This window comes from Gracilinanus agilis, chromosome 5, assembly GCF_016433145.1.
Source record: "Gracilinanus agilis isolate LMUSP501 chromosome 5, AgileGrace, whole genome shotgun sequence".
Taxonomy (NCBI): domain Eukaryota; kingdom Metazoa; phylum Chordata; class Mammalia; order Didelphimorphia; family Didelphidae; genus Gracilinanus; species Gracilinanus agilis.
In genome coordinates, this window is record NC_058134.1 from 272,122,961 (window position 1) to 272,147,318 (window position 24,358).

A 24,358-nucleotide genomic window follows, 5' to 3' on the forward strand; every position below is an offset into this window, starting at 1 on the left:
AGAGAGAGAGAGAGAGAGAGAGAGAGAGAGAGAGAGAAACCTACCAGGAAAAAAAGAATCACATGGAACAAGATGAGTGATAGAGCATCACTTTGTCTTGGCTACAACTAGAATTCTATCCAGATTTTTTACACTAGAAAGAGTAATCCATGGAGTAAATCATATTATGAATGAACCAAGAATAGACATCCAAAAGGAGAGGTTGATAAGAAGCAAATAAGACACTTACCTTAAGCTCATTTCAAGGGTTTCAGAGAATGGAATGCAGAAAATGGAGCATTTCTAAAAGAGGCACTGTGCCCCGGAATTAGAAAGAGGAAAAGGCTAACAGAGAACAATTTTTCCCATAGTAGGCCAAGGAAGTTTGCATTAAAGATTCCCATCTGCCCCAAGGATAGTTCGAGATAAGTTAGGTTCTTCTTCCTTCCCTCTTTGCTCCTCATTCCTTGTCTCCCCCAACTTTTAAGTAAGTTGCTTATTTGTCACTTGTAAATTTAGACACCATTCACAAGTCTTGAACGTATTTTGGAATACAGAGGTAAAAGTTGTATTTTGTAGCCAACAGATTTCACATGTTGTTAACTGACCTGAGAGCAGCTCGTTTCGACCCGATGCATCCCGTGGGAAAAGTCATCAGTGAATGTAATTGCATCTGAACTTATCACATCATGGAATGAAGGCCAACCTGGGGAGCAAGGCACAAGGGGGAAAAAAAGAGAGAGAATGAGCTAAATGACTTTTGGTTAGAGATATAATTTTTAAGATATTCTAAACACAGTATGGAAATCCTTAATATATGCTTCACACTTAACTTGAGGGGGAAAAACAAGCAAAATACAGTTAATAAAACTGCATTATTGATACGTCCCATTTTTTCCTTCAGGCTGTTATTACTGTGCTCAAAATTTTATCATTTAAATTCATTATTCCTAACACACTTATGAACACAAATTCTATAATTTCTCTAGCATCCAAAATTGAAAATTCCCCCTCAAAGCAATCTTTTGTGAGAAGTAATTAATGCCCAAGATGACTCAGGTTGAGGTGGGCTTGATCTAGATGAGTCTTGGTAAATGTCTTCAAGCAGGCATTGGTAAGACCCATGCAGGAACAGTACTGATCTGGGGCACAATGCTTTCTGTTGACTGCTTTTAAAGTAGGGTTAAACAGTTAGTGCTTGTGCTCTATTTTTGAAGAGGACCAATAATATCAGACGAATTGGATTCAAGTGGGCAGAGTTGCACAAGGTCATCAGCTTCCCTGTCTCTTCTAGAGTCATTGAAAACCAGAGGCAAGGCAAAAGTCAAGATGATTGGTGATGGCCCATCAGGACCTTGGTACCTTCGATGCCTGACTGCTGAAAGTGCTCCATTGCATCTGCTTCAGCTATCTTCATTGCATTTGGAACAAATTGTTCTAATCCTCTTTCTTCTGAAGGAAATCTTCAAATGCTTGGGGCAGACATCCCCCTAACTCATCAGTAGTTCTGAGACCTGTTGGTTACCTTCAACAGGATTTAGCCCATCTGCAGTGATGATTTTACCAGGATGTGACTACAGCTCCTTGGAGCCACAAGTAAGAATTGGTGGAAAGATAGACACCAAAAGTGAATGAGCAAAAGCTGGTATCTTCAAGTCAAGTCAACAAACATTTATTAAGTGCTTACTATATTATAGGCACTATACCAAGCAATGAGAACAAAAATATGAGCAAAAAGAAAGCCTCTGCCTTCAAGGAGCTTACATTCTATAATTATACACACACACACACACACACACACACACACACACACACATATATATATATATATATATATATATATATACATTTATACATAAAAAGAAACTAAAAAGGGAGAGAGGGAAGGAAAGTACTCTCATGGGGACATGCCAGAAAAAGTCTGTAGAGTAATGAATAGAAACCTCTGAGAGGAATTAGAGTGAATGTGGCTGGCCTGAGGACTATCCTTAAAATGGAGATTCAACAAACAATAATTTATTAAGTGCTTACTATATTTTAGGCACTATTCTAAGCAAGAGGTAAATAAAATAAAATAAATAAATAATAATAATAATTATTATTATTATATAATTAAAAAATAAAAAGAAGGTGCTGCAGAGAGAGAGTGAACTTCTTCAGTGAGAACAGTGCTATAAAAGAAAAATGTTCCATCAAAAGATGAGTTTTCTGTCAGGGGTTTTCTTTTTAAGTGTTATTTTTAATCATTAGAATTGAACTTTCTTGGCATCTCCAGTCTGGGAAATTCTCGTCCATCTTGGCTACTACCCACAGCTTCATTAGGGGAGTCCCTTGGCTTAGCAATCTTTTGATTTAGTGTTATTTTTCTTTTGGAATTAAGAAGGGTACTGCAGGATAAGTTAGAATATTTGGAACAATATTGTCTTACTGAGCAAGGGAGTGCTATTGTCAAGAACGAAGTTTGAGGGAAATTTTGACAGACAAGGAGAAAAAAGATTAGACAGGGAAGAGACCAAAAGTAGGGGCAATAATTAGGAGACTATTAAAATCAGGTGATAGGCAATAAGGGCCTGAATCAATATAAAGTTTTCTTTTGAGGGAAAAGAAGGCATCAGACAGGAGAGATGTTGTTGAGGTAAAAACGACAAGATGTAGCAACTATTGAGCTCTGTTGGAGAAGAGGATGAAACCCCAAAGATGACACTGAGAAGACTAAGCCTGATGATGGGAGAAATGGTAATTACTTCAAGAGAAACCAGGAAGTCTGAAGGAAGGTCGGATTAGAAGTGGGAAGAATAAAATTTAGGACAGGCTGAGCTGGAGATGCCTATGAGAGATGTAGGGGTTATAATTCATCACCAGTGGCAATGGTAGTAAAAAACTTCTTCAAGATTCACATCAGAAGGTTGTTCTGTTGAAATGCTTCAGCAATCTGGGGCTTCATCCTCTGCTGTTTGACTCTTGTTTCCCATTGACCTGAATAATCCTAGGTGGTCTAAGTTATAACTAGGAATGTTGGCCCCCAAGACAATTGAAATTGAGTGAGGAAAAGGGAGAAGAGGAACATAAACAATGACATAGCACTGGAGTAGAATTAAAGCACTATGATAGAGGGATAGACAGACAGATAGATATATAAATACATGGATGGATAGATAGATAGACAGACAGACAGACACAGCTATCTGTCATCAAAGGAAAAGGCTAGGCAAGTTTGGGTGGGCACGACATCACTTTAATTGCAAATTTTTGTGGCTACTTTCACTTTCAAAGTCCTTCTAGTAATTTGCTGAATGGTGGTGATGAGAGACAACACATTCATCAATAAAATCCCATCTCCTCATACTAAATAAAAATTCCTTCTATCTATTCTGTCTATCACTATTTCCCATTACCTACTGACATCAATATGGCATTTCATTCCAATGTTCTAGCGCCTGAATGACAATTACAATTTCAAACATATTGAAATAAGAAAAAAGTCAGCAAAAAGTTGAGTCAAAGATGCTCTGATCAACTCTAACCTTAAATACACCTCGTTCTTAATTAGGGTGTTTTCCAAAGATTCCCACAAAAGTTTTGGTAAATAGTCCAAATCTGTGCAATCTACCCCAATGAATCATTAATGTTATCATACTTTTTGTGTTTTCTTCCATTAAATGCATGCTCAAATTATTATAAATAGAGAAGACCAAAATAATATACCCTGAAAATAACTTACTATGAAGTTGAAAATATACCAGATGAGTCACCATTAGGGAAGCAATTAGCATAATTAATCCTATACTCATATGACAAAGATTACAAAAAAACACAATTTTCTCAAAAAGCATATTTAATAAAATTCTGCCTTTAACAAGATATGAAACTAACTTATTTTAAAACCTTGAAAAATAGGCATAAAATAAAGGCATAGAAGGGCCTTTATTTAACCTAAAAAGATACATACAAGATCTATATAAATACTATTTTACAGAAACAGAGACAGAAATATTTAAAGAAATATTCACAGCTTGGCTCTCATTTAGACTGGCTCACTATAGTAAAAGTGACATTACTACCTAAAATAATTTATAGATTTAGTGTTGTACTAATGATATCATTTTATGGAAGTAAAAAAAACAGTAATTAAATTCATTTTGATGAATAAAATGTCCAGAATCTCAAGGGAAATAATGAGATGAGATGAGATGAGAGAAATATGAATGAAGGGGGCCTAGCATTATTAGATCTTTAACTATATTATAATGGAGAAGTCATCAAAATTATCTGCTGCTGATTAAGATGAAAGTGAATAAATGGAACAGACTATATAAGCAATAGAAATAAGCAATAGAAAGCATTAGACCAGTGCTTTATAAAGCTAAAAAAAATAAATTACTAAGTGTAGGACTCTTTTCCAAGAACTGCTTAGCAAACTATAAAGGAATTTGGCAAAAATTAAATTTAAAATGACATACAATGTACCACCATGAGTTCAAAATAATACAGATGTAACCTGAACCTAAGAAGACAAGGAGGTTGGAAAAAGAAAAAAGATGAGAACAATATCAGGTGTCTTTCATGACAATGACTAGGGAGAGAATTCTAAACCAAACAAGTATTAGAAAAGATCACAAAAGATGAATCAGATAATTTTGACTATATGAAATTTTATAGGTTTTACACAAACTTAGAATTAAAGATAAAAGTAAAAGAGCAATAGTAAAATGAGAAAAACTCTTGCATCAAATATCACCAATAAAATTCCTATATCTTAACTATCATGGGAAATTGGCATGAATATGTGACACTAACAGCCATTCCCATAATAGATAAATGACCAAAGGATATGAAGAGTTTTCAAAATGAGATGGTCTACTTGTACCTCATTTTGTTCTGATACCACACCTGAACCACTGGACCAGTCTGAATTAGACTTCCCCCACAACAGGGATATATAATGAGGCTAAAAAGACAGGATGGGATTAGGTTACGAAGAGCTTTAAAAACTAAACATAGACATTTATATTCTATTCTATAGGTAATAGGTAGTCACTGGAATTTATTGAATGAGGAGTTGTAACTTGATAAGAAGTGTACCTAAGGAAAAATCAATATGGTAGCTCCACAAAAAATGGATTGGCTAGGATGAGACTTGGAAAGGGAGGCCAATTTGGGGGTCTTGTTTTTAATGGTCTAGGCAAGAAATGGTGAAGCTCTGAAATAAGGTGGTTACTGTGTGATTATAGAAAAATGCAAAAGATGTCATCTTAACATGGAAATGGCAATTTTTGCAAATGACTGAATATGTGGGACAAAGGAAGTAAGAGATAAGGTAAGGAACTAAGGATGGTGCTAACATTACAAGTTTGGAAACTGGAAGAATGGAGATACTTTTGACAAATTAGATAAGTTTGGGAAAGAAATCAGTTTTAGGGGAAAGATAATTTATTCTGTTTGCACATGTTAAGTTTGAGATGTCTCCAGATTGTCATAAAGGACAAGGTCAAGTGGGATGGGATGGAAGTCCTCAAATAGTTTTAGTGTGTGCTACTTGAACATTGATACTTGAAAAGTGCAATTTGTTTATCTTGGCATAGTATAAACATTGGGAGGGACACTGAGAAAAAGGAGCATTGTGGGGACTCACATTTCAAAATCAATACAAAATGGACAATATACCTTTTGAGCTGGAGAGGAATTTCATAAGTAAACATTCAAAGTGCCACCCAAGTCTGAATGGATGGAAAGATCTAAAAGAAAATTAGTGGACAGCCCTATTAAAAGCTCTATAGTCCTTGGGTTCTTATTTATCTTTCAAAAGAGATTCATATGGACTTCTGGATAAGTGTCCAGCTTCCCTGACAGATACCCTTGCTAGGATATAAAAGGCTGCCAGATGAAGCAAGGAGCAAGGAAACCAAGCTCCTTTGCTCAGTCCAGGAGTGCCCAAGAAGATGGCCAGAAGCCTTCAGTGCTTGAAGCAGGGATGAACCTTCAGCAGGAACTGAAATCATCAAGAAAAAATAAATGGAGCTTGATGCCAACAGAATCTCAAGCAAATCTGGCAAAAACCAAAATGAGTCCCTAATAGATTACTGCTCCAGGAGAATGATAGGACTCTGCCCCAAGTTGGCCTACACCTTCAATGGGGGCCCTCCAAGAGACTGAAGCCACTTTGGCTCCAAAATCTTGCCAGAGCCATAGGAGGAGACACAGCCAGGCTACCAGGAGGAGACTGCTCAAGAAAATGAGGAAGTACCTTCCCAGACAATCTTTAGCAGAGAGCCCTACAAAGGACCAGAAATCAGAGTTATGGATGATATCAAGTAAAGTCCTCTTGGGGCTTTAGTAGACAGCCAAGCCAACTGCTGCTTTATGACTGTAGGAGAAGAAGACAGAAAAAAAGCCCAAGGCTAGCCCACTGGTTATAGAGGGAGTCATTGAGTCAACTAGTTATAGAGGGAGAAATAGGGACCTTAATGTAGAGAGCAGTGTCTAATAATAGACTTCCCCCCATAATTAGGCAGGATACAAAATTAGCATAGGCCAGTCCACCTCATTCAAGCATGCACAAAGTCCTAATTGAGGAACTAGAATTGGAGATATGAGTAAACTGAAGAAAACTCCAAATCCAAAGAAGAAATACTTTGGATGAAGAGAAGTCCAAGAGGTAAACACAGAAAAAAGTAATGCAACAATAAATAGACAGACTCGGGGGGGGGGGGGATGTGTCTTGACCACAGGATTCCAAGAGAAGGAAGAATAAATAAAACAAGAGATTATTTTTAAATTAAGTTCAAGCTCTGAAGAGAAAACATGAAATGAGAAAAATAGCTATAAACAAAAGGTAGACAACATGAAGTGGTTAAAAAAACAAAATAAAATAATAAAAACTCAGTGATTCAATAACAAAACAAGAAATGCTAGAGCAAAGCCCAAAGACTGAAAAAATAGATATTTCATACAATATCAATGAACCCCAGGTGGGACCTGAAGGGATATTATCCTTTGACCTGCAGGATCCTGCCTGGGCACTGTTATAAAGGAGGGAGGTGTCATATCATCCTCTCCCTCAACATCTACTACAACATCTAGTATTTTATTATAACACCTGTCAAAAAATAGTTAATGGAGCTCTGAATTGGTCCAACCATCCTAGAAAGCCATTGGAACTATCCTCCCAAAAGCCAAATTGTATACATCCTCTTGACCCAGCAATATGGCTAACATATATGCCCCAAGAAGATCAAAAACAAAAAGAAGGTACAAGCATGTACAAAAATATTTACAGTAACACTTTTTGTTGAAGCAAAGAACAGTAATCAAAGTGGGTGCCCATCAACTGGAAAACGGCTAAATAGATTATGGTACATAGACATATTAGAAGCAACTGAGTAGTGAAGAGGAAAAAATGTTGAGCTTGGAATCAAGATATGAGTTCACCATTCTCAGATACTTTACTAGCTGTGTGACCCTGGGCAAGTCATTAAACATGTCTGCCTCAGTTTCCTCTACTTTAAAATGAAGATATTTTGTAGTCTTGAAAGGAGCAAATGAAATTATATTTATCATACACTGAGCACAGTTCCTGGCATACACGAGATGTCATATAAATGCATATTCCCTTCCCCTTTCCTAGATGAATGTCATGAGATATTACTAGACCATAAGAAAGAGCAAAAGGGATAAATTCAGAGAAAGTCAGAAAGAGTCATAAAACCTGGTGCAGAGTAAGTGATTGGAACCAGGAGAACAATTTCCATAATGAAGGATTTGAGGGATGTGATCAGCCATGACTTCAGAAAGTGGATGGAGAACACCTCCCACCTCTTGGCAGAGAGTTTCAGGAGTAGAGGTGCAGAAGGAGGCACGGCCAGTGCAGGGATTTGTCTTGCTTGGCTTTTTGTCTGCTTGACTTTGACTATTTGTCACAAGAGAATGTTTTTATTGGTAGGGAAGATGGATTGGTAGGATGGAGGAACATCAATGAAACCTTAAAACAATACACAGAAGAAAGCATAAGGAAATCCAGCAGGAGACAGAGAAGATGGCAGTTTTGTTACTTTTGTGTTACATTTAACAGAGACGCTTAAACCATACCTAATAGTCATTCATAGTTTCATGTACAATTAATTCTCTTTTTCTGGTCTCTCTATTGAAATGTTCATGTTTGTTGATGTTGGTTAAACTCATAATAAAATGAAAATGTAATTTTAAAGAGAAGCATATTTAACCTCTCAGTAAGATAAACAAAAGGCAGGAGGGGGAGGAGAGTACTCCTTCCTTCTAGCAGCCCTTCTGAGAAGGGGGATATCATTACAAACCTCCATAGACTGCTCAGACTAATTTATTTTCTTTCATTCATTCATTTATGAAATATTTATTAAGAACCTACTATGTGGAAGGCAAAAGTGAGTTACCCCTGACAACCAAACTAAAGAAGGCTTTCGCTCTGCAATAAATGGCTGAAAATCCCCAGTGATGACAGCACTTTGAACAAGGAATTCCCTCCATCATGTGAAAGTATTTAAAGGAGGAACTCTTCACTGCTGTAAAAATCCTCAAAGGAAACCCTGCCCCCACTCCTAATAATAAGGAAATTGCTTCAAAGGCTGATATGCAGAGACTGGAGCAATCTGTGTCTTGTTGAGAAAATTATCTTGAGCAAAAGGGTTGGGGGGGGGGGATGTGTTTATGTCAGTTTTGACATTAAAGAAAGATCATCCATCCTCCTCTTTTTTGCTTTTTGCTTTTGCTTTTGGTCTTCCCATCTCACAAAATATTATTTATTTTGGATGCATTCCACATTCTTCTTAAAAGGAAAGTCATGTGAAAACCTGCATAAATAGGGTTGGCCTGCCTCTCCCCCATACACCCTTTTGTCTCTATTTGATGGGGCTAGATTTGGCCCCATTATCTTCCCTATTTCAAAGCATTGTTATTTTCAAGTAGTCTTCCATCATTCTCAAGCATCCTGATGTTGCTTACAAATAGAAAGAAATGGATTCTTCTCCTTGGTGAATCTACATATTTAAACAGTAAAATAGATAGAGTGTAAGTAAAGCAAATCTTCTGGGCATTCACACTCACATCTGCCTTTCTGCATTTATTGTACACTCTTCTCTAGTTCAGGCAGACTAGCCTACTTGCTGCCCTCAGGACCATCCGTCCGTCCATCCCTGTCTCTCTTTTCCCTAGCTGTCTTCAAAGCTCACCAAAGGGCTGACTTCTAGGCAAACACTTTCAGGAATCTCCCTTTTGTTGGTGACTCCCCAAATTCCTTTGTCTTTCTATTGACTCATATGCATATATTGTTTCCCCAATAGACTTACCACTCCACGAATCAGAAGTTGATTCATTTTGTCTAAGCCTCCTCCGCACCTGCCACATAGTAGGTGCTTACTAAATATTGGATGAATGAATGACAATTCTTATTTTGATTCTATTTTACCCAGCTGTAACCCTACATTCAGTCACTCTGCATATCATGTGCATGGGCCGAACTCCAGTAGGCTTACATAAAATCCTCCCTCCTCTCTTTGGCTCCAGCTTCTACCCCACGGTCATGCCGTAGGAACATTAGAAGTTGGCTCACTTTGCCCTGGCCAAGGGTTTTATGCTACCAACCTAATGCTCCTGTCTTTTACAGTAAAAGTAAAGAGAACTTTAGCTCCTGTGCAAACACTGCCTCACAAGACAGAAAATGAAAGAAAGACAAGCTTGATTTGATTTGATTTGATTTGATTTGATTTGATTTGATTTGATTGACTCCAAGTACCTGTAGCTGAGAGGGCGAATGGTCAGAACAACTTTTCTTCTTGTCCTGGTGGGTCTTTATGTTCCCTTTAGACATATACATCCCTCCAGACCCTTTGGGGTGAATGTCTCCCCATAAAGGAACAAAGCTGGAAGTTTTAAGGGTTCAACCCTCTCACCTCCTTGCACAGGGCCATCTGGCCATAGTATCAATGAAAGGCAAGACTAAAAGGATCTGACCCTTGCTACCTCTTGATTTGGCTCCTGTTTGGCCAACTTTGAGAGAGATGAAGTTTCACTTGAAATATTATCATCAAAAGCATGTAGAGTGCTTTAAGATGTACAGAGCACTTGACAGGAGGCTGCTACATGGCTTGATGGATAGAGTGCTGGGTCATGAAGATCTGAATTCAAATCCAGTTTCAGACACTTCCTATGGGTATGCCCCTGGGCAACTCACTTAACCTCTGACTTTCACCTGGCAAAAGGACCCACTAAAGGAAGAAATGACAAATTATTCCAGGATCCTTGCCAAGAAAACCCCATGGATAGCTATGGTCCTTAGGTCGGACATGACTAAACAACAGAGTTACAGATAATAGTTTATTTTCTCAATGCAACATCTCTGGCAGAGAGGTGTTATTATTATCCCCATTTTATAGATGAGGAACCTGAGGAAGACACAAGTTAAGTTATTTGCCTTGTGTCATACACACAGTGAGTATCTAAAGCCAGATCTGAACTCTGGTTCAACACTATCCACTATGCCAATGAAGCACCTCTTGGATTTTCTTTCTGTCATCTGGTAACTCATTTCAAGACCTCTTTTATGAAGAAGTACAGGAAATAGCCACCTATGTGCTACAATTAATAAAAATTTCATAAAATTAAATAATTATATAACTGATAAATATATATAAATGTACATTATGTGAAAATATAGATACTATATTAAAAAACAATTAAAAATTTTAATTATATAATTAATAAATATTAATTACTGAAATGACTGAACAACAAAGCCAAGAAGCACATTAATGAGTGCAAACAACAAATGGATGAGAAGGAATACTGCATTTGGAGGAAAGGACCCAAATACAAAATCTGACTGTGGATCTCTCCAACCTTGTGACTTGGGATAAATCACTACTGCTCTGTGCCTCATTTTCCTCCTCTTTAAAATGAATGGGTTTGGACTAACTGATTTCAAAAGTCCCTTCTAATTCTAAGTCCATGACTGTGAGTACAATCGATGTCAAAGGGAGAAGTTGTCTCTAAGGATAAGTGAAGGCTTCCTGGAAGAGTTGACATTCTACTTGGACCCTAAAGGACTAAAGGCAACTGACTCCTAAATCTATGTGTCCAGTTCAAACTCCTGCACTAGAATCTGTCTGGAATTTGCTTCTCCAGCCAACACTAGCAAACAGCCAAGAGGGTGTCACACTGGCCCTTCAAACACAACATTGTCTAAAAACAAGCTCCATCTTCTGTTTTCTTAATCCATGATTATTTGTTGGTTTTCTTCAACCCAGCAAGTCTTTATTCATCTCTTTCATTCATGTATCCAAGAAACTTTTCTGAGTGCTTTAGTCATAATGAGAAAAGGACACGTGGTTTATTTCTCAAGTTGAAGGAGCCAGGTAGGCTAGCCAACCTCAAGTCAGAAAGTCCTGAGTTCAAATCTGATCTCAGACTCTTGCTTAGCTGTGTAACCCTGGACATACTATTTAATTTTTATCTGTTTCAATTTCCTCAATTACAAAATGGAGATAATAATATAATTTAATAACATAATATAAAATAATATTAGCACTTATCTCCCAGCATTTCTTTGAGGATAAAATGAGATAATATTTATAAAGTATTTACTTATCACAGTGCATAGTGCATATTAGACAATTAATCCTTATTTTCTTTCTTCCTTCCTCCTATTAAAACAAAAATGTCTTAATTGGGAGCAGTGGATGCCCTTAGATTTTCCCCATTAGTGCACTGCTATCGTTCAGTCATTTTAGTCATATTGACAATTTGTGACCCCATTTGGGATTTTCTTGGCAAAGATCCTAGAGTGGTTTGCCATTTCCTTCTCTAGCCCATTTTACATGTGAGGAAACTGAGGCCAATAGGTTAAGTGACTTGTCCTGGCTGGATTATACAGCTAATAAGTGTACAAAGCCAGATTTGAACACAGAAAGAGGAGTCTTCTTGACTCCAGGCCAGGCACTCTATCCATTGTGCTGCCTAACTGCCTACTTAGTGCATTAGAATGGATTAATTTATCAAATTAGCTACTTGACATCTTGGAAGAAATAGAGGGCATGGATCCAAGACAGCTAAATTTCAGCAATGGAGCATGCACTAGACAGAGATGGATTCTGGATGTTAGTAAATAGAAGGACAGAAATGTCCAATCAAAGCCAACTGGGAAACAAGAGGAGAAGACAGAAGGTGACAAAAGGAAATAAGGTAAGGGTTCAGAGAGAGAGGCGGGGGGCAGAGGGGAGCGAGACAGAGACAGAGAGAGAATGAGGGATACAAATTATCTTAGTCATCCAAAATATTTTCTACCCCTTCTTTGATATTAAGCCTTGATGACTTTAGAATTATTTCACGCAGTTACAAACTGACAGGTAGATAAAAACAGAATGAACACAGCTCAGGGTTCTGGAAATCTTGGAGTTGATGAGGAACTTGGAGGTCCCACCCAATGTTGGGATTCTTTTTATAGTATCTCCAAAAGATGAGTATCTAGTATCTAGCTAAATACTTCCAGCAATGGAGACCTTGCTTTGCAGGGCTACTTTTTGCATTTTTAAACTGCTTTAATGGTTTGAAAGTTTTCCTCTATTTTGAACCACCATCTTTACTTTCTTATATTAGGAATATTTCTGTGGTCTGGAATAATACAGAGTAAGCCACTCCCCTCTTTGCATGAAAACCCCTCAAATAAAATCCTTTATCAAGTCCAAACCCCCAGATTTTTAGGATTCACCCACCCTTTTTTTTCAGGCTAAGACACAGGATCTTGACATATCCTATCTCCTCCTCCCTCATTCTGGTCTTTTTTTTCTGTATAACCTTCAATTTATTAATGTCCTCCTTAAAATATTGTGTCTAGAACTAAACAAAATACTCTGACTGTTATTTCACCAGTCCTAAGCACGATGAGATTATCTCCCATGATCTAGACACTATGCCTCTATAAATAGAGCATAAGATAACATTATTTTATACACAAACATATATGCTGGTATTGAGTACAGACAACCAAGATATCCAGGCTTTTTTATACATGTACACTGCTGTCAGGTGGGTCTCCTTTATCTTATGATTAAAATGACTCGGGGCTGGGTTGAGTTTGTTTTTTTAATTTTTCAGATGTACTGCTGTCAAACCAGGTTTCCTTATCTTGTACTTGCTCTATTGTTTTGGGGTTGGTTTGGTTTTTTTAACCTCCATCCTATTTTAGCAATTCTTATTCAAGAAATCCAACATTTAGGTCAAGATTCTAACAATACCTTCGAACACTTGGAATAGGTTTTATTAAATGCCAATCACTCATCAAATCTTTATTGCACACCTAACATATGTACGCTAACTGTACTTTATATTTTATGGAATATAAGAAAGAGTGCCTGCCCTCAATTCAACAACTATCTATTATGTAGAAACAAGATAGCCATAAAAGTACCGTCCTGATGTCTGATCATGATCTGGAGATCAGTCAGCATCCTAGACCTTGCCTAGGATCCTAGAACTTGGTGTGAAAGCTAATTTGCTCTCTCTAGAATAGTTTATTTACAAAAAATTTAAGATGAACAATGAACTTTTTGGTCATAGCAAATTATAAATCAGACAGATAGCTGAGTAGCAGAAAAGGTAGAGGGGGCAGCTAGGTGGCTCAATGAATTTAGAACCAGGCCCAGAGATGGGAGGTCCTGGGTTCAAATATGACCTCAAATTGTGCATCAGCTAAGGAGGATTGGGGGGGGGGGAGAGAGAAAGGGAAAGAACATGAAATATGTAACTATGAGAAAATATTCAAAATAAAAATTTAAAAAAACATGACCTCAGACACATCCTAACTGGGTGACCCTGGACAAGTCACTAGCCCCTACTGCTTTTCTGCCTTGGAACTAATACACAGTATTGATTCTAAGACAGAAGGTAAGAGTTTCTTTAAAAAGTGGGAGCAGAGGGAAGTTATTCAATACTCAGACTATAAAAAACTGATTTAAAATTTTTTCATTGTTAGTATTGTTATTGTAAAATTTTTGTCCAATGACTGATGTGCCATTCTATTGGAGGAACTGAATTCCATCCCTATCAACATGCTTGCCATAAATGCAACTAGAAAACATGAAGATACTACAATTAATAGGAATTCCAGGATCTCCTCATATAGGTAAATAAAGGAATTAATAAAAATGCTTTATGTGCCTCAGTACAAGAAGACACACAATTTTATGAGTTTTGTTGTCATTTCAACTTGCAGTACTCAGAATAAGCATCCCTGAGCTTATAAGCCAAAAATCTGTTGCTAAGATTAAAGAAAATTGAACTGCAAATAACTTGATAAGATTCTCTAAGTCAAATCAATTCAGACTTGGATAATTATTGACTTTAATCAACTCATGTTTTAAAAAGTAAGAAAGTATAATTTGTATTGAAGAAATGAGAAATGTCAGGATTTACTTTCTATCCTGAAAATTTCTTCTTTCTCAAAGTGTGTAGGAAGATACTTCGACATTGTATAGAATTCCTAATGAGGAAATTCCCTCTATCGATTATACATAAGGAACCATACCACAAGAGGCAGAGGGCCTAATCCTAACAAAGTTTTCCCTTTACATTGATCATTCTAGACCCTATCCTATCTATCTTCTCTTGTTATAAATTCCAAGCAAAGTTTTGTTAATATTTGGGACTTCTCCTTCACTTATTTCTTACTGTCTTGTTTTATCCCCTATCAATCTACTGAAAATATTTTCTCCCAAGTTATTAATGACCTAATCACCGAATTAAATCAATTATTTTAGTCTTCATCCTCCTTAACATCTCCACTCTTTCTGGCACTGCTAACTACTCACTCCTCATGGATATTTTCTCATTCCTTGACTTTGAAGACACCACTCTTTTGGTTCTCTTCTTACTCCTTTAACCACTCTTTCTTTATTTTCTTATTCTTTTTTTCCAACTTCTTATAGACAGTGTTACTGAATGGTCTATCAGTAGTTCCATTTTTCTCTTTGCATTGTTTTCTGGAAATCTCATTCACTAGAAGAGTTTCAGTTACCACCTCTGTGCAGTTGACCTGCAGCCCTACATTCCAAACCTGCATCACCATATGCCCTTGAGAACAAATCCATCTGGATATATCATTGACCCTTCAAACTCAACATGGCCAAACTCAAGTCTAGGATCATCTGTTCTAAACCAATTCCTCTTGATTTCAGTTTTTTTATTCTTTGACCCTACCATTCATGCTGTCAACATTGCTCATAAATCTGTGGCTTTCTTATACTCAACTTTACTATACTTCATGAGTATACAACTTATACTCAACATTAGCTTTGTCAGTTATCAGATCCTATCAAATTCATTTCCATAAAATCTCTCCCATTTCTTCCCTCCTCTCTAATCTACTTCTCCCTTATGAGAAAACCTCAGTGCTCCCCTAGACTATTACCATATCATTCTAAAAGATCTTTCTCTTCCCTCTCTTTACTCTAATGCATTCTTTACAACTTTGCCAGAATAATCTTTCTTGCACATAGAAGTCATTCCTCTGTTTAAAAATCTTTAGTGGTTCTCTATTATGTCAAATTCAAATTCTTATTAGTTCATTTTAAATCACATTTAAATTCTCTGCCTGGTATTTTCTGTCCCACATCATTCAATACCATCCTACCTTTGAAGCTTGATGATATACATACACATATATATAACATATATTATGTATAATATATGCATTGTGATAAGTTATGTTGTATATAATACATTTGTGTGTATAATAAATTATATAATATTAATAATGTAGTATTATGTAATAAATATATATATATAACATTCTCTCCTTCAGCAAAATTGGTTTAGTATCTATTCTTCAATGAACTCTGTATCCTTTCCCTCACTTCCATGCATTTATTAATGCCATTCTATATACTGAAAAAGCTTTGCTCTTGATTCATGACACAACAACATTCTTAGCATATTAAATTATTCATGAACAAATTTGGAGCAGGATGATGAAAAATTGTGAGGAGTATTACCTAAAAAAAAGTTTAAAACAGTTGTAGAAAAAATAGTCTATACAATAAAAAAGAAAGAAAAGCAAGACCATGAAAAGAATATTTTCTTTGAAAACTGAACAACAAATAGAAGAAAAATGGGACAGAACTGCTAATATTTCTATGCTGACTTATCCCCATCAACAACAACGGAACACAATACTTAGACTCTACCAATTCAGTACCCAATGTCAAAAAAGTGGCAACAACATTTAAGACAAAGTTGTAAAAGCTGACTGAATCAGTTCAGAAGGAATACATAGATGATATAATCATGAAGGCATTCAGGAGTCAATTTTCAAGATATTTTATAGAAAAAATATTCTAAAGAAATAAAATAGATCAAACTAGTTTTAGTCATAAAAAAGTGAAGAAAACATCAACAACTTTTGTATCTATACAAAACCTTTATGAGAATTTTCTATGAAAAAAGTAAGAATATTGAAAATATAAGGCTTTTACATGCAATCTTCTACAGCAGGTCATAGCTTCAAAGTCATACAATTGGCTGAGAATCAATTGCTCAAATCAAAGATACCCTGGCATTGGACCTAAAATGGACTTCATCTGATCAATAAAATTGGATAAAGAAAATGAAGCCCAGTGAAGTAAAAATGACATAGGATCAAAGAGATAGCAATTAATAGAAATTAAATCCATATCAGTTCCCTTATTCCAAATCCAGTTCCATTTTTAGCATAAACATTTGACTAAGAACAAAATATAAGTATTAAATGCCCCTTCAAACGAATTGTCTCCCATGTATCTTAAGATGATGCAAAATTCCATGGAATCAACTTTGTTCAGTAATCACTGAATATCAAGCAAAATGTTAAAAAGGAGAAGTTATCAAACAGTGCTCACCAGTATCATGGAAGATATCCTGTGCAAAAAGTCAAATAAAAGAGAGAGGGTCTCCTCATCAAATACAAGGTTTCTGAGATGCCCCTTATCGTAGTGGACATCAAAGTGAGAGCACTGAGCTGGAGAACATTAGAGGACCTCCTTGAGAAGATCCAAGGTCACTCAAAAGAGATCAGTTTAGTCATCCAAAATATAAAGGTAAATTGAATGGAGTCTTCTTCATTCGCTCCAGACATACTAGCTAAATCAATGAGTTGTTTTTGTTTTTTTTAACAGCATATATACCTTGGATTGCAAGTAGAAAATTGAGCTCTTCTTTGGGAATGAGGGATCAACCATCTACCAATCAACCAATCAACAAGTACTTATTAAATGTGACAGGAACTGCAATAAACTCCTAGGGAAGGATGCAAAGTACAAAGAATAAACTAATCTCTGTTCACAAGAAGATTGTTGTTGTTCATCCTTCATTTTTGTAGAGGGCCAACGAGGCTTGACTTGTACTTGAATTGGATTCCAATGAGGCAGAGTTGAACAAAGTTATCAGCCTCACTCTCTTTTCCAGTCATAAAAGTCCAGAGGCAAGACAAATCAGGATGACTAGGGATATGCTGGGATGCAGGGGCTGACCTTGGCATCTTCAATGTTGGACCAAATTCTGAGTGTTCCATAGCATCTGCTTCAACCACGATAATGGTCATTGGAACATACTGTTCTTGCCTGCCCATTTCTGCTGGGAAAAATATTCACATTCTTGGAGTTGACATCACCTTAGATCACCAAGAGATGATTGGGGAGATACTATGTGTTATGTGTATGTGTGTGTGTACATAGCATAAATGTAAAGTGAACAGATATAAAGTCATTAAATATACATAAGACAGACCACGTAGTTAAATATAAGAAAATTTGGAAAGGAGAGAACAAGTGGGGGGGTGAATTTGGGAAAGGTTTCATGTAGAGGACAGTGTTTGAGTGACATTCCTATGTGAGAAGGAAAAGATGTGCTATGATGTATGAGGAACAAAGAAAAGGCTAGTTTGATGCAATCCTAGTTTTGGAGGATGAACAGGATGCAAGGAGGCTAGAAAGATGGGTTAGTGCCAGGTTGGGTTGGGCTTTAAAAGCTACACAGAGGAGTTTATCTTTTGTTCTGGAGGCAATAGGAAGCCAATGGAGTTGAATGAGAAGAGGAGTTGCATGGTAAGAACTAGGTTGAAGGAAAATCACTTTCATAATAGTGTATAGAAGGAACTAGAGTGCTAAGAGACTTGAGGCAGGAGCACCACTTAAGAGGAGGTTGTAAGAATCTAGCCATGAGATGTGAAGGCCTGAATAAAAGTAGTAGTTATATGAATAGAGAAGAGGTCTGATTCAAGAGAGGGAGTCAGAAGGTAGAAATGGCAAAATTTCACAACTTACTAGATTGTGAGGTGACAAAGTATGAGGAGTCTAAGGATTATAAGGAGCTTGTGAGCCTGAGAGATTAGAAGAATGGGGCTTTTGACAGAAAAAGATAAGTTTGGAAGATGAAAGGGTTTGAGGGAAAAGATAGTAAATTTAGTTTTGGCCATGTCAGGTTTGAGATATCTCTGGGACATGTGGTTTAAAGTGCTCAGTAGGAGGGGGAAACTAGGGGGGCCTCAGTGGATTGAGGTCAAGACCCAGAGATAGGAGGTCCTGTGTTTGAATCTTGCCTCAGATACTTCCTAGCTGTGTGACCCTGGGCAAGTCACTTACCCTCTATTATCTAACCTCTATTGCTCTTCTGCCTTGGAATCAATACAGATTCCAAGGCAGAATTCCAATATTGATTCCAAGGCAGAAGATAAGGGGTTGTTTGTTTGTTTGTTTGTTTTTTGCTTTTTTAATGCTCAAAAGGTAATCAGAGACAATCTACATTCCAGTGTTGTTGTTCAGTGGTTTTAAGTTGTGTCTAACTGTTCCTGACCCCTGTTGGGGTTTTCTTGACAAAGCTATTGGAATGATTTGCCATTTCCATCTCCAACTAATTTTACAGAAAAGGAAACCAAGGACAACAGAGTTAAGTAATTTGCCTAGGATCACACAGCTAGTAAGTGTCTCCAGCCAGATTTGACTTCAGGAGATAAGTATTCCTCACTTGAGGTCTGACACGCTATCCACTGTGCTACCTACCACATTCCAGGATACTGATGGAGAAAAGCAAATCAAATGTGACTGCTCTACCAGTCAGCAGTTTCTGAAAAACCATGAACAACTGAAGAGATATGTCTGTTAGGAAGAAAAACAGATGACTACCACCTTAGTTTTCCAAGAAAGAGATCATCTACTACAAACTGACAAGCTATACACCAAAATCTCCAAGTAAGGACTGATGCTGCCGCTGTGGAGAACATAGTCAGCAATCCCACTGAGTCATCAAATGCCTGTACTTAGTGTTAGGTGACAAAAGGGATGATGGGGAATCTTACTATGCCATGTGTTTGGACTCCAAGGGATTATCAAGAATGTGACCCTCTACTTCATCTGCTTCTAGACAGAAGCGATGTATTTCTACCCACCTCTGCCAGAATGCTGGCCAACTATCATACTCTTCACTCTTCTCCAAATCAGCTACTTCAAGCCCACCAATATGCTTAGATCCAGAGAGGTAACAGAGTGGAACTATTTAAGAGAGTTATTTAAAGAGTTTTATTGGCTGCAATCATCTAATTGAGAGAATTCTGTTCTCATCACCAGAAAATGTGTGGTGATACTTGTCAGTAAACAAGGGAGGAATAAGTAGATTTTTAAAATACAGCACAACTGTTCTGGTCAAAAATAAAGCCTTGTTTAGAAATAACTGTAGCATACAACAGAAACTCAAACAAAACTAAGAAATCTGAAATATTGTACATGTGTATGACAGAATCTGATCATTATTATAGCATCTGAATAAACAGACAAATAATCACTGAATGAAATAAATACAGAGGTTTCCAGCAGATTTTGAGGATCAGAATCTCACTCTATTCACCAATAGCCTTTCTAGGTTAATGCCTCATCTCTTCCCCTAAAGTCTATTTTAATGGCTTCTCAATGGGTCTTCCCAACTTCAGTTCATCCTTTTCCCAAAGACAGCAATACTCTCCACATCCTGCTGTCTCTGTAAGCTTGCTAATGTATCACTAAGAATAAGTCATTGCTCTCCTCAGGTTTTTTCAGTGGTTCCACACTACTTACTAAATAGAAGAAAAACTCCAGATCCTGGCACCCAAAGCTCGTCATAAATGGCATCAGCCTTCTTCTCTAGCCTTACTATTCCATGTTTCAAACCAAGGAGATTAGTCCCATTCCCCTTCTTCACTCTGCCCTCTCTCATGGCCATACCTTTTCTCATGCTAATCTCCATGGACAGAAAGTCTCTGCTTTCTTTCAAAGTCTAATTTAGATGCTACCTTTCCCATAAAGCCTTCCCTTAACCATCCAGGTGAAAATGACCTCTCCTGAAACTTCTCAAGGCTCTTGACTCTAGTGTCTATTTGTCATTTATCACACTTTCCCTAATATCTTAGTTATTTATATTGTTGCTCTTTCTCTCATTAGACAGTTACTTTTAAATCAATTATATCTATCTTTAGACTGTTACCTCCTATATCAGATGAGAAGAATGGAGAGAATGTTTCCACTAAACATGCCAATCTGGTTTTATTCTTTAAATGCTTTCTTTCACTCTAATAATTCACAAAAATAATATCACAAGATATTTTACCAACTGATCACAAAATCTGAGTAAATTATCAGTCATTTAGTTTGAGCTAGGCTACTTACTGGAGCATTGGAGTGGGAAGGGTTGGGGGAGACGTAATCAGGAAGAAGCAAAGGCATTTTTCTCCCGCCATGTTTGTTTTATGAATGTTAATGATCTTTTCCAAACACCAAATGAAAAATAAATCTCACTTCTTTTGCCTGCTTAGCAAATGATGATGTATTCTTCAAAATTTGCTCATTAAGAATTTCAAATGTAGACTCCACAAATCCTTATCACCCATAATAATTTCAGGCATTTGGACCCATTAAGGACAAAATGACTAAAGATTGTTAAAAGTAACAGAGGTGTCCCTTGAGCAATGTGAACATCTGGTACGGATACTCTTTGGAGATTAATAATGTAACTATATTGTAACAGGCTTTATTAATTCCTTTGAGTACTATACAGAATTTTTAAATGGCTCCAAACATACAAGCTCTGTAATTGGGATGGATTTCCTCTATGATAGACTAAAGATTTCAAACATTTCTGAACCTCCAAATCTAAAAGAGCCCACTTCCTTGTTTCCCTTTGTGGATGGAACTATTAATTATTCCCTTTTTGGTTCAGGTTCAATAAAACTACTGAACTCAACTCATTTCAACCAAAAGGGGAGGAGTGGGCCTTTATTTTCCCCAGCCTGAACAGTGTCTTTTCTTAGTTTAAATCATAGTTAGTGTTTTTAAAATATATCTTCCACATAAGTCAATCGTAGACCTTCAGCATCAAAGGATCTGAGTAACATCAGTGGAAAACCATAACCTTTAGCCATCATTTTTAAGTGCCATTAAAAAATGTCTCTCAAACGGGTTTTAAATTTAGTGTTGACCTAGTAACCTCAATCCAAAAGCATTCAACTTGAGCTGATTGTTTTATTTTACTTCCAAAACTTCTCCGGTTCAGTGAAGAATTGGTTCGGATACTCCACAAGAGGTTTACTGTTTGTGTAGAATTTATTAGTTACATTAGACAGGAAAAAGGTGATTTGGGCTGGTTGCTGAGTGAAGATTATTTACTGTGTTTAACTGACCCTGAAAATACCAGGAGGATGATAGGATGGGAAGCCTCAAAGAAAGAAGACTGTCTTCTCAGGCTCATGAAATACAAAATAGATTTGAAACAATGACCAATTCAACTGCAGTACTGAATCATATCCATTTCTGACAGAGCTTTATTTGGGGCCCTTTGTCCAATCACCATCAAAATCCTTTATTTGGGTAAGCATCAGGGAACGTCAGAATGTCTCCCAGATATATCCCTGATGAAAACAAAAGCTTATTTATTCTCCTAGGAGGAGATTAACTCTCAAAATTATTTTATTGATTTGAATTTTTCTGAGATATAATTTTCTCTAAATGAAATCTCCTCTTAACTTGGAGAAAATTGCTGATCCCAAGACATAACAAACTTTCTTTTATGACAGTCTGAAATCAAGTTACTTACTGAATTGAAAGTGATTATTTCTTAAAGGTTCCTGGAGTGTTCATCTGTGAATGTATGTGTATATGCACACACATATATAATATATATGCATGCATACATGTAAATATTCACATATGTGTGTAACTAAAGGCTTGGTCTATATCAACTCTTGAAGATGTGTTAAAACTTCACCTCCCTAACCATGATTTTAAATACATGCTTTGGAAATCTGTCTCAGATGGACATTTAGAAAGAGAACAGATTGCTGGGAAAAAGCTATTAAAAACAAATCTTTTGGAGGAAAAACATTGCTCAGAATTGTTTACGTGACAAAAGATGTTTTGCATTTGCAGCAGACACATGGCAAGGTTGAAGTAATTTATCAAACATTGTTCACTCTCTATTATATTAAAATTTTTCAATGTTACATTAAAAAGCCACAAATCAATTCACATCAAACAAAACAATCCATAGCCATACTGAGAAGATTTTTTTGATGAATTCATTATGGAAAATGTTCACCATCACCTTACACAGATTCTTATCTTCTCACATGGCATTTGGGGTAATGCCTACTTGCTTGTGTTTTTTTTTTTTATTTAAAATTTTTTTTTTATTTTAAACCCTTAACTTCTGTGTATTGACATAGGTGGAAGAGTGGTAAGGGTGGGCAATGGGGGTCAAGTGACTTGCCCAGGGTCACACAGCTGGGAAGTGTCTGAGGCCGGATTTGAACCCAGGACCTCCCGTCTCTAGGCCTGGCTCTCAATCCACTGAGCTACCCAGGTGCCCCTTTGCTTGTGTTTTTAAACACTCGGCATTACCAAATATTTTTGAGTCACAAAAACCGCTCAGATAAAAATGCATCATTATTCCGATTGTTAGAGCTCAGGCGTGTTTGGGGGAGAAAAATTAGTGTATGAAGTGCAATTAATGAAATCTTGAAGGATCTGTCGCTACACTGCTGTAAACGGACTCCTTTTCGAAAAGTATTTATTAAGCATCCATTATGTGGAAGATACTGGGGTTAATTGCTTGTGGTACAGAGATAAAAATAAAACAACCTCTGACTTCTAGAAGCTTAAATTCCACTGAAAGGAAACAAACACGGTCACATATAAAGAAATTTGGAGGATAGAGGAGAGCCTAAAACTAGGATTGAGAAACTGTGTAAGGGGGAAGCTAGGGAACATGGCAGATAAAATGCTAAGGAGAAACTGGATTCAAATCTGGCTTCAGATACTTCCTAGCTATGTGACCCTGGACAAGTCATTTCTATCGCAATTGCCTAGCCCTAACCACTCTTCTGTCTTAGATTGATACTAAGATAGAAAGTGAGGTTTTTAAAAAGAAAGAAATAAATTGTGTTAGGAATAGCACTTGAGTTATAACTTCAAGGAAGGTAGGGATTCAGAGATGTAGAGCTGAGGAGGAATTTTAATCAGCCTTTGAAAAAGTACAGAGGAAGGAGAGGAAATGTTATGTGTGGGGACCAGTGAGTGGACCAGTTTGACTTGAAAAAAGAGTGCATGAGGGAGAATAATATGAAATCAGTCAGAAAACTAGTTAGTCTAAATGCTTTGTCTATGCCATTTGCTTTCTTTTTTTTCATAAAACCAACTCCTACTCTTGTTTGTTGGTTCAATATTCTCTTGCTTTTGATTTTATTGATTTTTCCTTTAATTTTTAGGATTTACAATTCAGACTTTAATTGGGGATTTTGAATTTATTCTTTTTCTATTTTTATAGTTGCATGCCCAATTCATTGATTTGCTTTTTCTCTATTTTATTGATTTAAGTGTTTAGAAATAAAGATTTTCCATCAAGTAAAAAAAAAAAGAAAGAAAGAAAACTGGTTAGTTTAAAGTCATATTGTGAAGGGCCTTAAATGCCAAGAAGAGCTGATATTTTAGCCTAAGAGCCAAAGAAAGACAATGAGACTTCATGAGTGTCATGGTCAGAATGGAAGTTCAGAAAATGAAAGTAGGGGCAGCTTGATGTCTCAGTTGATAGAGCTTCAGACCCAGAGACAGGAGATCCTGGGTTCAAATCTGAATTTGGGCACTTCCTATGTGACCCTAGACAAGTCACTTAACCCCCATTGCCCAGCACTTAGCCTTCTGCCTTGGAATCAATATTCAGCATTGATTCTAAGACAGAAGGTAAGGGTATATATGCTTATTATATATATATAATTATATATGTATAAATATATCATAATGTTTTATGTATATTATATAACCATATAATATATCATATTATTGTTACATAATCATATTATATATTATAT

The 24,358-nt window shown here is 36.6% G+C and overlaps 1 protein-coding gene across 1 annotated transcript in view; it reads right to left on the minus strand.

Moving 5' to 3' along the window:
• Positions 1 to 24,358, minus strand: part of MSRB3 (methionine sulfoxide reductase B3) — a 186,499-nt gene that overhangs the window by 19,011 nt on the left and 143,130 nt on the right. Inside the window, exon 5 of the mRNA XM_044679209.1 lies at positions 588 to 685. Coding sequence (XP_044535144.1) covers positions 588 to 685 — 98 coding nt within the window. The remainder of the gene's footprint in view (positions 1 to 587; positions 686 to 24,358) is intronic.